Source organism: Condylura cristata, unplaced genomic scaffold (assembly GCF_000260355.1).
Source record: "Condylura cristata isolate star-nosed mole 26May11 unplaced genomic scaffold, ConCri1.0 scaffold00004, whole genome shotgun sequence".
In the NCBI taxonomy this organism is placed as follows: Eukaryota; Metazoa; Chordata; class Mammalia; order Eulipotyphla; family Talpidae; genus Condylura; species Condylura cristata.
Window position 1 is genome coordinate 11986363 of NW_004567105.1, and position 14786 is coordinate 12001148.

The 14786-nt window shown below is 37.7% G+C and overlaps 1 protein-coding gene across 2 annotated transcripts in view; it reads right to left on the reverse strand.

Annotated features, from left to right (window-relative positions):
• The window catches only part of GAS2L3 (growth arrest-specific 2 like 3), a 23169-nt gene extending 8812 nt beyond the window's left edge, over positions 1 to 14357 (reverse strand). The window contains exons 1-4 of one of the 2 annotated variants that reach the window (XM_004675760.2): positions 14251 to 14357; positions 5279 to 5326; positions 1837 to 2005; positions 270 to 385 (exon numbers count right to left, since the gene is read on the reverse strand). In XM_004675760.2, coding sequence (XP_004675817.1) covers positions 270 to 385; positions 1837 to 2005; positions 5279 to 5302 — 309 coding nt within the window. In that variant the 5' untranslated portion in view covers positions 5303 to 5326; positions 14251 to 14357. Of the gene's footprint in view, positions 1 to 269; positions 386 to 1836; positions 2006 to 5278; positions 5327 to 6182; positions 6250 to 14250 lie in introns of those variants that run through there. The other variant, XM_012735054.1, reaches the window with a different exon arrangement.
• Positions 14358 to 14786: the final 429 nt, after the last annotated feature.

Consider the following 14786-nt stretch of genomic DNA (forward strand, 5'->3'; position numbering starts at 1 on the left):
TCTCTGGCCTGTACCCCAGTTTTGTATGAATAAATAAATAAATCTTAAAAAAAAATTATTCAAGGTCTTAAAGTCTTGTAGTGGATTGTCAGAAAAGTCACGACACATTTTTGCTTGAAAACATAGAAAAAAATACATCATGACTTTTCTGACAGCCCAATAGATAGTTGGGGTAGAAGTTTACCATGTTGTAGAGATTACAAGAAATGTATATAAGTAGATTAATACATAACAAGATATAAAATCGCGACTGTCAAATGTTTACTTACCCCTGGCTCTTCAGAGTTGCATGTTTTAACCATGTTTTGAAGAACATCAATCAGTTGGCATAATAGTACTCCATTATCAAGTTCTTCTAATAACCTTTCTGCTTTAACATCAATACCTTCAACAGTAAAACATATTTCAAAGTTAAAATTCTTCTAGAAATAGCAAATACAAACAACATGGTTAAAATTTAATTATATAATCAGATAATAATTGAAATGCTATAAAAATACTAGATTAGACTCCAAGTATTCACTCTAGGAAGACACTAATGACAGCAAATAACAAATCAAATTAAATAAAAGAGAAGTGAGACAAAAATGTGATACATTTTTGCACATCTGCACAGGGCAGAGTGAAGGTCAACATGTTTTATATTTTGTTTTATTATTATTTATAAAGATTTATATATTTTATTTTATTATTATACATACAAGGACTGTGATGTGGGCCAGAGGTGCAGATGCAGGGCACTAGTGAGAGGATTTAGCAGAGACAGAGTGGGGAATAGAACAGGAGGATCTACTGAGATACACTGCTGAGGGAAGCAGCGGGGGAGAGAGGAGCGGTCTCCTGCGCCATGTGGGTCAGCGACCCGGCCGGGGATCGAACTCATGCCGCAGTGGCTGGCGGTAGCTTAAGAGAGGTGAGACTTTAATTCCTGCACTAACAGAGAGGCTCCCAAAGTATTTTATATATTATTATGCACTGCTAGGTTTTGATTCATTTCATATTACTATTGCTTATACAAGAAAAATGATTATTAATAACAAAGACTTGCAATTGAAAAATTAAAGACAATAATGATCACAGAGCTTTTCACCTCTAGAACACCTTCTTTAGAAGAATTAGTATTATATAATAGGCTTCTAAAAATTATTCAGGTCATTAAACTGCTATCAAATAGCTAGAATGGTTGTTGTGTTTTTAATTATCTTGGGAAGGTCACATGTGAGCTTTATATATTTCTTTTCATGAAAACTTTACAAATGTTACATGAAATTCTGTTATTTAAAAAAATTCTAGGGACAAGATTCAGACTACTCACATATTCTCTGAGTAAAGTAATGTGATAATAAACTTATGACCTAACACTTCCCTTTAGGTTTTATATGCCTCTACCCCTCTATGTCTCAGAAACTAATCATTTTTACTATTATATATTCTGTTCAAAACTTCATGACATCCTCATGCAAGACTAAGGGGATGGAGCTATTGGTAAATTGTAGCTTCCAATATCAGACCTATTATTTTTAAAGACATTAACAATGATAAATGTGTTGATTCTTCAAAGTTTCTTCAAAGGGAAGTTTGGCACTTCCCTTAAACCTCCAATTTCCTTACTGATCTTCAAGCTGTAAGGGTCAAGGTGAATCACAATATTTCCTCAACACATTTTTGCATAGAGAACATAGAAAAAAACACATCATGACTTTTCCGACAGCCAACAGAATGAAAACCCATGAGAACAAGAACATTAGATGCTTTTGCTAATTAGAATAGAGTAAGGTTTTCAATTAAATATTTACTGAATAAGAGAATACAACTTTTGATATATCCAAGGCTTACCTAATAAGCCAGATAACCAAATTGACAGATCTTCTTGCATAGGCAACAGGGTAGCCTCATGCCTCACAGCTATCCATTCATCATACTGACAAACATCAGCCAAACCTGGGCCATGTCGGGGGGTCAGAGGACTCCGTGGACTTAAAGGTAGGTCTTCTCCAAACCATACCTGGAGAAAACACCCACTAAGTAAATGGATATGAACTTGTTAAAAGTGCATCAATTCAGGGAAGGAGTGGAAGCAACAAAGAGATTGATTATACATACGGGGATTTATCGTAAGGAAGCCAGGTTTCTCATGACCATCTAATACTTAGGCCACATTCAAGTACTGCCAGCTGTGACAAGGTGCAATTCAGAATCATCCTTTATACAGCAGATGCAGAACCAATTTATAGTGTGCAAGTTTAGGGATTTGCGGCGCTCCTCAGTCTATTAACATTACTGTATCAAATCAAAAACCATTAACACTAGAGCTCATCCAGACAAACTTTGGCAGGAGTGACAGGGACAGGGGGAGGGAGTAAGTTCCTAATTTCCTATGATGATAAAAAGAAAAACTGCTTAAAAATAACCCCAATGGCAAAGAAAGTTAACACATACAGTGGCAAGCAGGAGTAGCAACATTCAGTAAAAAGCCCAAAGACAAAGATACACAAATTGTTTGAAGGACATTATTTCAGGAATTCATAGTAGGGATTAGGCAATGAATTGAATGTAACAAGAACCTCTAAGTTTTTGGGGGGGGGGAGAAAGCTTACATTATTTTGAAGGCAAGATAGTAAATGTTTGCTATCTAAATCTTCCCTTCATAAGCATCTTACTTCTGTTTATAGTCCCAGTATTCAACATAATGCTTAGCACAAAATATTCAGTCAAAAATATCTGCTGAATAATTGAAAACTAAGATCAATAAATGACTCAGTTCCATCAAAATCAAGAGGCACCTTACAATCAATGGCATTTTACAGTCAATAGAATGTTATTTGACAAAGTTGAAAAAAAGGAAATGATGTAAATGTTTGTCAAGAAGAGTTAGGAGGGTGAATTTTTTTTAAAAAAAATTTATTTACTTATGTATACAGAATTGGGGTTCAGGTCAGAATACAGGGGGTGAGAGGATTCACAAGAGACAGAGTAAGGAACAGAACAGGAGGATGTACTGGAATACACTGCTGAAGGGAGCAGAGGGCGAGTCAGGAGAGGTTTGCCACACCATGTGGGTCACCTCCCTGGTCCAGGATTGAACTCGTGTTGCAGTGGCTATAGACAGCTTCATAGTGCTGTGCTTTAACCTGAGGTGCCACCAGGGAGGGTCTAGGAGAGTGATTTTGACCAAAAAATCATGTGCGAAAATAGAGACCTTAACACTAACAAACGTCATTCTAACTCCTTGCTAAATTGTGGAGAATATTTGGATTTTCCTATTATCACAAACAGAAGATCTATAATAATCTGGGACAGTTAGTATCATATTAATGTCATTAAAGGTTAGATGATGACAACAAAAATATATACCATGGTTGTTTACAAACATGCTAAATGTTGTAATAGATATTCTCAATCTCTAGCTAATCTATAGACAAACTTGAATAAGTACATAAACCTATTTATAATTAGGAAAAATGTTATGCCTTTGTACAAATAGGTCGGTTCTCAGAGAGCGCTCACGGATTTTGTTAGATTATCATAGGGGACTGTGGCCCAAAACAAGTTAAGGAACTCTTTTACTGATCAGAATTAAGGGCATAAAAGGCAGGGATGAGGAAGTATTCAATTAATAAGAAACCAATTGATAACAGCTATTTACTTGGGGAAGGTCTCTCCTCTCTGTAACACACTTATGAATAAGTAACAGTCCAACAGAAGGGAAATAGGTGAAAATCCTATAAAGTTCTTAGATTTATCAGGGAAAAAAAGCATGAGAAATTCAAGAGCAGAGAGAATCATTTAAGATGATATCTGGAATCTAGATCAGCCAAGATTTCATGGACTATAAGATAAAACTGTGAAAACAATCACCAGGTTAAGAAAATGTTAATGGTCATTAACGCAGAAGTGAGAAAAATATCAATGTGACAGTGATAAGCACTCTAACAAGTACCAAGAAGTAATGATACTTTAAAAAATGGTTTTGAACATAAAGACGTTCTGCACGTAATAAAGGTAGCTTTGGAGAACTCACAGGGAAAAAGAAGCTTTTGGAAGACTGCCAGGCACTTCCAAGTCCCGAAAGGAAAACAGAGTGGCAGGACTATATATCAGCAGGGTAGAAGGGCACAGTTGCACAGCACAAGAGGAAGTATAAGCAGAATTATATTTCTTAACCATTTCATAAGCAAATTCTCTTCTGTAGGTTATCAACCACTATTATCTTAATAGGCCTTCTTTCTTAATAAAAAGAAATTACTTTCATGATACAGGTATAATCTTCAGTTTTAGACTTTAAATCTGAATAAGGTTGTTGTACCAAAGATACAGCAAAACTTCTGAAGAATCTACTATGCAATATCCATTCAAATAGTTCCTTCACAGGTTCTTATCTCATTGAACCCTTACAAATACCCTGCAAAATGAACATAATTATCCTCACTTTGGAGATGAGGAACAAAGACAAAGAAGCAAATTACCTTGTGAGAATATGACTAGCAGAATGAGAATAAGCAAAAAATAAATCTCACTGAACCTAAGGGTCTCAGTTTCCAGCACAAATTTTATGATGTCCTTCCTTCTACCTGATTTTTATCTTTAAATTAATATTTACTTACATAAAAAAAAAAAAAACCTTAAAAGGACAACACAGCAAATACTAACTCTGGTCATTCAAATATAAGAGTTTTCTAGTTTTTCTCATCATCCTCACCAAAAAACAGAACTACTTTTCAGATTTTTTTCCAACTGTTTATTGAGTTATTTCCAACACTGCATTTATTTTAGGGATTATAAGTTTAACCCTCTACAAAGGTATGTTCTAACACCATGACCACTGCAAAATCCCACCTACCCATCCTTACCACATTCCATTGGGTGCCTCCTGCCTTCAGAGGCATTATGGGGTACATACATAATTATCTGAGATAAAAAAAGAAAAAAAACTTATATTTGCTTTCACTGAAAGCTCTTCTAACTACAAAAAAGCCAATAATTGTTGTCAAATTGTAATGTGAATACCTACAAAGTACTTCAGTCTTTCCCCAGGGTAACAGAGAGAAAATGAAACCACCAACTTTCAGGTATGTTCAGCGCTTAGATTCAGTACAAATAAAAGATTAGGTTTGAAAACAGAAAATCAAAAAACAGTATTTCTGTTACTAGATTTTGATGCTTAAGAAAACTAGTACAATAAAAACATACTATAATAATATTAATAATTTACTAAATCTTCTAATTTTATGAAATGAATGTCATAATTTAAATTTTTTTTTCCAAGAAAAATACTCACCTGAATTGCAGGCTGCATGGTCATCTATATTGAAATAAAACTGCTTTTCTGAAAATAGAAGAAAACATTAATATGCAGATAGCGGTATCTCTCCAACTCTTCCAACCCCACAACTTATAAATCTAATTTCTCTTCTAGTTGAAACAATTTGACAGTAAAAGACTTCAATAATCACTCCAGGCTTCTTACTTCATAAAAATACTGCCGATTTGAAACTGGAAAACTTAAAATACACTTTATGTAGTTTCTGACACTAAGATTAAAGTAATTGTCGAAGCACCTGACTATATAAAAAAGCATAAAACTTAGCGCATATAAAAATCTCCCAGAATTTCCCTCTATAAACATATGTAATTACAAATATGACAACAACTAAGACTGAAAGTCAAGTATCTGATCTTTACATGGAGTTCATATAAATTCATTTGAACTTTGTATAAATTCCTAAGCATAATGTGGGATAAGCAACTTGCCTGATGAAAAGGTAATAAAGGTAAACATCAGTTTTAACTATGAAACAATACTCAATGCCCTTCTATAATTTTTATGTGAGTTTAGTTCCAAACAAAAAAGAAATCTAAACTCCAAGCTACTTAACTCCAAACTACTACCATTCTTGCCATCTATTAGAAAAAAAATTACAACTTTTGTTAAGTTAGATTAGTATAATTCTTCAATGCATTCTTCAATACATTTGGAAAGTGAAGAGTCTAAAATGTCCCGAATAATATAAACTGCATAAAGCCTACATTTAATTGCTTATGGCTGCAATATATATTAGTCTGCTTTTTTATTGTAAATCACCATTAAAACTAACTCTAAGGAAAAATAAATGTAAAATAGTTTCTAAGGCTATAATCAATTTCCAAGGAAATGTTATTTTCCCTTCTAAGCACAAACATACCTTGTGCACAAGTGCCAGCAACACATACAACTTTACTTTCGGAAACATTTCTCTTCCTAGTACTAAAGTTGAACTTGATCTAAAAACTAATGGAAAAGTCTAATATTACATCATATACTTTTACCGGCAGGCAAAGAACAGCAGAATGTCCCTTTTGATGTCATTTTTCCTTCTTTCTACCATAGCAAAAGGCCAAAGTACAATTGAGCATTACTAATGAGCTTGTTATGCTTCCCACGAGCAAATCCAGCAGGGAATACATTTTCCTTTAGCATAAATAACCTTTTGTGCCCAACAAAGATCCACAGTAAGAAGCTTCCAAGACCATTTTTTAAAAATGCAGCAAAGAAGCTGGTCCCATTAAAATAAGGAGTCCCACATAATCAGACAAGAGCCTTAACAGTTGGAACTGCCAACCCAAAACAAAAGAAGGCCTAAATTATAAGGCGTGTGCAAATCAAGAACAGTGACATATTCACAAAGAAGCTATCACAAAAATGTTTAGTAGTTGCACTTTTTAATGGAAAATTCAACAAAACTAGTTTTATGAAAGAAATGAAGAATTTGTGCACAACCTTCACTCAGTTGAATTTCAGCAGAATATTTTATGTATGTGGATACATATAGTAATTATTATTCTCTTGTAATGGGAAGAACTACTTTTAAGATGACAAAATATAATCATCCAGATTGCCTTGAAAAAGAAATTCTTTAATACAATAATACTAAGCTGAGTTATAATTTGTCCTCATATGAAAGGCTACCATGTACACAAAATATATGCTTTCATTGAAAAAAAACTTATAAGCTAATGAGAATATATCAATAATTCATCAATTAATGAATACTCATTATGTCCCAAATATTATTCACCACTTCTTTTTTTTAAAACATTTTTATGTCTCAGGCATTTAGAGCTTCTTTGTCACAGGTAGCTCTAGTACCCAATCTGCATCACACTCACAATTTTGTTTCTTATTCATTTGACTATTTTCTTTTTTTTTAATCTATCCCTAAGTGTCCCTAATTCTTTCATATAGCCCATCAACACCTCGGCCTTGGAGCTGCATCTTGATCAGAAACATAGTCGCTTTATTTTAGTTTTGTCTTTGCTTTGTGGTCTCTTTGGAAAAGTCTATTTCAATTATTTGCTACTTTAAGGGAAGTCTTTCCATTTAGATTTAGTCCAAAATAGGCATCTCAGCACCAAGTCCAACTTATATTTTAATTGTGCTAAGAATATTTCAGTAGACAAAGAGCTTAAACAGACATTACAAGTGAAAAATATAACTTTAACTTTTAAAGTCTAGGGAAAATGTTAGAAAGTCAGAAGATTTCTCCTCCACCTGAAACATAAACAGGATTTGGGTCTAATAACTCACTCTTTTAAGAATATTTCAGTTATAAGATCTACGAGATTATCTGTGACAAGATTCTTCATATCAATTTGATTTCAGATCACGATGAAAGAAATGTCAACCATACCTGCTGGCATTTCAGTTCTACAGCTATAACCCTGAAAACTGAGGACAGTTTTATTTCTCAACCACATTATAAGCCCTGGTGGGAAGAGAATAGTGTGACATGCTCAGCCACACTATTAGTACTTTGATTAGCATTGATTAGTACTTTGGTATTACTAAAAGGTAAATTTTGAAAAGAATGTTTTAAAAAGGTGAAGAAATAAGCTAAGTTTCTCCAGAAAAACAGTATGAACTGCACACCATCACATATACATTTAGCACTGAGCCACCAGATGAATGGTAAGTTACACAAACTGCAGAAATATGATAAATGCCAAAGTATGTACAGTGGCTACTACAGAGGAGCAGGAGAAAGATGAGACTGGGAAGGAATGCACAGAGGCTTTCAACTGTGCTGTTATGTTTTTTCTTTCATGATAAGTGGCTAGAACACAGGTGTTATTATGCTAGTCTCATGCCTTTCTACATGTCAAAATTCATTTCATTGTTTTTTATTTAGAAAAACAGTTGAAGACCTCCTTTCTGATTTGTTCACTAAAAATTTATTCTATTTTAAAATTTTGAAGACCCTAGTTGCCTAAAAGGGAAACAGAAATGTTAAGTCTATACCCAACTCATTTCAATTTTTACATCAGTACTAAAATCACCTGGCACAATGATACTAATAAAAATTGCACATCTGCAGACACATCTGCTTTAAATTCCAGTTAACTTATCTGAATGTCAGAGTTCTCATCTGTAAAGTAGTATACCACCAGCTCCCTTATGCCCTTTGATTGATGTAAAGATTAAGTAAGATGATACATATAAAGTACCTGATACATTGTTAGTATTTAACAAGAGTTGTTATGATTAATAATGTGATATAATTAGTTCTTTAATATAATTAATCAAATTAAAAAAGATAAGGAAACAAGGTTAATAGTACTCAAGCCATTGAACATAATTTGGAAAGTTTCTTTTACTAAGAAAAATAATATGGCTATAAGTTGAAAATAGGGCTCTTCCTGGTGGCACAACAGGTTAAATCACCTGAAACTCTCTGAAGCCACTGGAGCACCAGTTTGATCTCAGCCAGGGAGCTGACCCACATGGCGCAGCAGACCTCTTCTGACCCACCTGCTGCTCCCCTCAGCAGTGTACTTTGTCAATCTGCCCGTTCTGCTTCCCTCTCTGTCTCTGGAGAATCCTCTCACAGCCCCTGCACTTCTGGCCTGTAACCCAGTTCTGTAAGCATAAATAAATAAAATCTTTAATAATAATAATAATAATAATCTATAAGGTAAAAATAAAAGCTTTAAAATGCCCACGTCACAATTGGGAAAATATTCAGATATGAATTTGTGACTTAAATATTCTCTTTGCTACAATAAAAGTCTTCAGGACTCCACCTAACGCACACCTTTTGCCCCACTCAATCTGTCTTCTCATCCCTATCAGTTTTGCTCATTTCTGTGGCTACTTCATTGTTTAGGTAATAAGCTTCTCAGGTAGCATGCACACATTCACTTTTTCAACAAACACTTATTCACATCCTTTACCAAACGAAGGACTATAGGCAAGAGACAAAGTGACTGACAGAACACCTGTGTGCTCTATTGGAGCTAGTACACCAGTTGGGAAGACTGAAAAGAGTTAAATACACAAATGAACATGCAATGGTAAATCATTATTGTTTTGAAGAAAAAAATAAAAGAAACATCAGGAGTGTCCTTCAGACTCAAATTAAGTGATTGGAAATGAATGCTGGAGGAAAAAAAAAAAAAAATGACGACTAGTAGTAGAAACTGGCCAGGGAAGGAGAGAAGATAGAGTTCTTCCATACATAGAGAATAATTTTTGCATAGCCTAAATAGTGAAAGTGTTTGGCACATTCCAAGACTGAAATAAGTGAGTATGGCTGAAGCAAGAAGAATATGGGGTAAAAGAGTTAGGCAGTGGTCCTATTACTCATTAGCAGCAAGTTAAGGAAAGTAGATTTTTATTCTAAATACAATGAGGAAAGTTTTATGTCAAAGGAGTGGCATAACTTAATTCATCATTTTAAAATAGCTGTAAGGAGAAACAGAGGAATGAAATAATGATGGGTTTATCAAAGAAGGAAATGGGGGGGAGAATTAGTAGGGAAAATGAGAGAGAGAGAGAGAGAAGATAGGATACAGGCAGGTAGAAACAATGAGAACAACAAAAACAAGGCATATAGAAAATGATGTGAAAAACAGGCAGGAAAGGGAAGAGTTAAGAATCTACTGCCAGAGGCCAGTGACAAATGATGGTAACTGAGCTAGAATGCTAACAATGTCTCCAGTGGAGAAAAGTGGACAGATACAATATCTATTTTGTATTTAGAATCAAGACTTCATAATGTTTAGAGATGGAGGATTTGTGAAGGAAAGGGATATAAGGGCAGAGGACGTGTCCAGAATGACTCCTAGTAGACTTGTGCTACTGAGCAAACAGATAGTGGTAGCACTTCGTGAGATAAATTTGAGTCTGAACAGACTGAAGCAGAGAAAGACAGCAAAGGTAGGTGAAAAGTGATGTGGAAATGTCAGGAAGGCAATTGGAAATACTAATCTTAAAGTTCAGGAGGAGATAGAAATTGTCAGCAAATACTTGAGAAGTAAAGCCACTGGAAAGAATGAGGTCATCTGACAAGAAAATGGAGAAGTGATTAGAATCTAAGAGCAAGTTCTATGAAAATGTAACATTTAGACATGAGAGGAAATCAGGATAGAAGAGAAGGAATAACTGAAGAAATTCCTCACTATCTCAATCAGTCTAGGCTTACACTTTTTGGATTTATCTTTTCCCAGTAGCCCTTTCCTGATTGGACAAAATTGATTGACTAGATCCTTTTTCATTGTAATGGAACTGACACTCTGAAGGTTTCAGGTATAACAGAATAATACATTTGTATATATTGCAAAATGCCAGTTAATACAATAAGCTAGTTAACATCCACCATACTGGAAAGCTACACCTTTTTCCCTGTGATAAGAACTCTTAAGATATATTCTCTTAGGAACTTTCAAGTAGATAAAACAGTATGAATTAGTCACCATGTACTTGATAATCTCTCTAGTTATCACATAGCACTATCTTTCTAGTTATCAAACTCACATAGCATTTCTCCCAATCATTTTCTATATAGGATACCCTGTTTTTAATTGTTTCTGTTGTTTGACCAAGTAAAAGTTCCTGTATTGCATTTGGAAATAATGCTGACAGATGTATTCAAACAAAGTTTAGAAAACAAATCTGATGAGAAAAATGACAAAATCTTCAAGAAAACTGAGTTGTCTCTTCTCCAGAGTGATTCTGCTGTAGAGGAAATGTGGCAGCCAACCTTGGAAACAGACACACAGTAGGCAAATGTCTGACAGGAGTTCTTTGAGTCTGTTGTTGTTGCCATTGTTATTTATTATTTTTATGATGTGACCTGAATTAATAAGTTGGCCTCTTACCCAAGAAGAACAAGCCAAACATATGTAGATTACTATGAAACTACCAGCAGAGTAAGTGAGGTACCTGATATATAAGAGGAATAACTAAGGGAAAAAATGACTGGTATGTAGGCAGAGGGTCGAAATGGGCAAAACAGAACAGCTGGGCCAAGTAGGAATTCACAGGGCTGCCCCAGTGGACCGCATATTTTTATTACATCTTAAATCTATTTTGGTAAACAAAATAATGATCTCCAAAAGATTTCTACATCCTAATCTCGAGAACCTGTGAAAATGCTACCTTTGCGGCCCTTGCAGAGTAAGGAATTATTGACACCTAAATGGAGATTATCTCGTAGAGCCAATGTAATGATATGAGTTCTCATATGGGGATGCAGAAAGATCAGAGTCAGCCATATGAGAAAGAAGCAGAAAGAAAAAGAGATATCAAAATGGAAGGAGAGGAAGAGGAAGAGAAGTAGAGAAGGGTAGAAAGAAGGGAGAAAGAAACTAATGTATGAGTTTTTAGGCTGCTGGCTTTGAAGATAGAAGGAATCAAGCAATGCAGGTGCCTTCTAGAAGCAGAGAAAGCTAGAGAAATGGATGATCCCGTAGAGCTCCAGGAGGAATGGAACCCTACCTATATCTCTTTAAGTTTAGCTCATTTCAGGGTTTGTTTTTTTAACTTCCAAGTGGTAAGATAATTAAGTGTGTATTGTTTTAAACCACTGTAGTCATTTATTCTAGCAGTAATGGGAAACTAATACACATCTTTACTGAAAAGGAGGGTTTGCCTAGAGGGTTAGGACACTGACTGAGAGAAAGCAAATTGTATCCAAAACATGACTGGAAGATGGAGCAAGAATAACATGTTGAAGAAATGAGGAAAAGTTTTAACTGTTTTATAGTATTCTTTAAAAAAAAAGTGCAAATACAAACTTTGTGCAGTGGTGATTGTTATCATTATCACTTCCAGCATCAAATGGCTTGCCTTTGTGTATCTGTGATCATTTATTCATTCATTCACTCATACATATTTACAAAGGCTGTAATTTACTATTGTAGGGAAGGCCTGTATTTACTATTGTAGGGAAAGGCACCAAGATTCCCCATGCTATCAGGAAATCCTTGATTCCTTCCTTCCTTTTACCTCTACCTCCTCCCCAGGTTCCTATCTCAGCTCAGTCAAAATAATCAATGACCACCTCTTGTTAACTTCTACCTACAAATTTTCTTTTCACCCGTAGGTACTACTCTCAAGTCACTGGACTACTTCAAATCACTCTCTTTCTTCGAGCTTACTGAAACAGCCTCAACCTGTCACCATTTCTCCAGTGTCGGAACTGCTTTTCACGTACTGCAGCCCCTATGACCATTCACACACTATAATGTGAGGACCCAGTACACTTAAACCCTAGTGGGTCCCATTACCTTCAGGATAAAACATTTGAAATAAACGAAACTTCTGCGCTTATCGCCAAGCTTAAATTGAGATTTACCGGACAAAACAGAATAATGAGTAAGCAAAACCTAAAGAGAAAAAATACAAATTAGGAAGCATTATTTCTGAGCTGACCGATTCTGCAAACATCACTGGACTTAGTTTTACTAATAACATACACATTATTGACAACATTCTCGCATCACACACTTTGGCTTACCACCACAATTTATTTCTCATTGTTTTATGATCTATACTTAAACCCATAACATGGCAGAAATAAATCTGGGTCATACAAACAACTCTATTCAGAGCTTATGCTAGGAATATAAACGCAACGGTAGTGAGACAAAAGGTGAATGGATGATGAAATGTGATCTATGGGCTGAATTCCGGGTAGAGCTAAGTCAGGAATTCTCTCTGAGTTTTAGCTGCCTCACCTATACAAAGGAAATAAGACAAACTGTCTTCCAGGAGTAAAAACAGCAGTCTGACAGTAAGATAAGCATCTAGAATACTGTACCTGGCCCCACTAGGTAAAGCTGCATTTGTGTATTTAGTATGTGTCAGACACTGTTTTCAGTGTTGTACATGCATTAGCTTAATGAATGATAACTACCATCGGCACTGCCTTCACTTTCCACCGGTGGGGATCGTTCAAATCTGAATCCAGACAGAAAGCTATGCGTCGGGCACTGTACTACACTAGTTATATGGATTATTTCACGTTTAAACCTTACCACAACCCTGGTGTCAATAAAATAGATACTATCACTCGCCTTCTGTACAGATCAGAAAGTACAGGGTTCGGCACTTTAAAACCTTGCCTGGGGCCACACCCCAGCTTAGTCTGATTCCAAAGCTTACATGACAGCAACTCTACACCAAAAAAGAAATGAAACGTCTAGTTCAGTGATGTAAAAATAGCGGAGACGCCTACTATTCAAAGTCCACTGGTTCTCCATGAATTTTTGAAACAAGTGAGTCAGACAACATGAATCAGGATCTACGCCAGACAATTCTCGCCAGTTTCCACGTTTTCTTTCAAACCAACCGCAATCTCCTCCCCAAACGGAGCCTGAAAGTGTGGAGAACTGCGATTTCTAGTCATGGACGTGCCACAAGAGGCGATCAGAGGGCAGCTGCTAGCGCTGTCCACACCACCCAGCAACAACCAAACTTCCACCTAGCTGGCCCGAGTCTGCGCAAAGCACCCCACTTGCGCACGATTTCTTGGTCTGATTCAACCTAGATTCTCTAGGAACGAGGGGTGACTGCCTGGGGAACAGCCTCCAGAACTTTACTTCGGCTCCCAGGGCGGCCCCCCGGCCTCCACCGCGCAGCCCTCCAAATGGAGGGGTGTGGATGGGTGAACAAACATCGCTGCCTCCTCGCCGCCGCCTCCGGAGCCCCACGCGCAGGCACCTGCCGCCCCCGCCCCCCGCGGCCACTCCACTGCCCCACGGTGGGCTGCCGAGCGCCCGCGTGACTTCACCTCCCGCCCGGGAGCCAATCGGAGCCCGCGACGGCCGCTGCGGGCCAATCGCGGCGCGTCTCGGACCCGCAGCTCGAGGACACACGAAACCTCGAGCCAGGACTCTCCGGCGCCCGGGGACTCTCCGAGGCGCCGCAGCCCAGAGGAGACACGTAAAAGTTCGCGAAGAGTCGGCAAACAGGGAAGACAGGGAAGTACTAACCAGTCTGGGCGCTGGAGGGTCACTACTCCCGGCGGGGCGACATCTCGGTCCAATCTGTGCGGGTCCGTCAAGCCCCTGACCGGCCGCTGCCGCCGCCGCCGCCGCCTCCTTGGCCTTGGGGCTCGCGGCAGTTAACCGCCGCCTGTTTCGAAGGAACCAATCAAAATCCGGGGGCGTGGTCTCCGGCCACGCCCCGGCCACGCCCCGGGCCGCGGGAGCACGCGACCAGCGCGCGCTTCGCTGTCAGCTGGAAACGCCCGTCTGCCAGGGCTGCAAGTCCCCACTGCAGGAGCCGACCCCCTTTTCACTGAAAAGCAAAGTGACTTGACGGCAGAAAAGAGGCCCCGTTGGGGCCAGTCAGGGACAGCAACGGCCTCTCTCGGATTTCCCCATCTGGCCTGGTAGGACCACCTCTTGGTACCCTGGAATGTTGCCAGGCGCTGCCAACAGTTTTGTCCTGATCTGCAAAGTGCCGGGTCCCCACTCTGACATCCCTCGGGGACTGATCCGAAAAAGCCTTGGGTTTTGGAGACAGG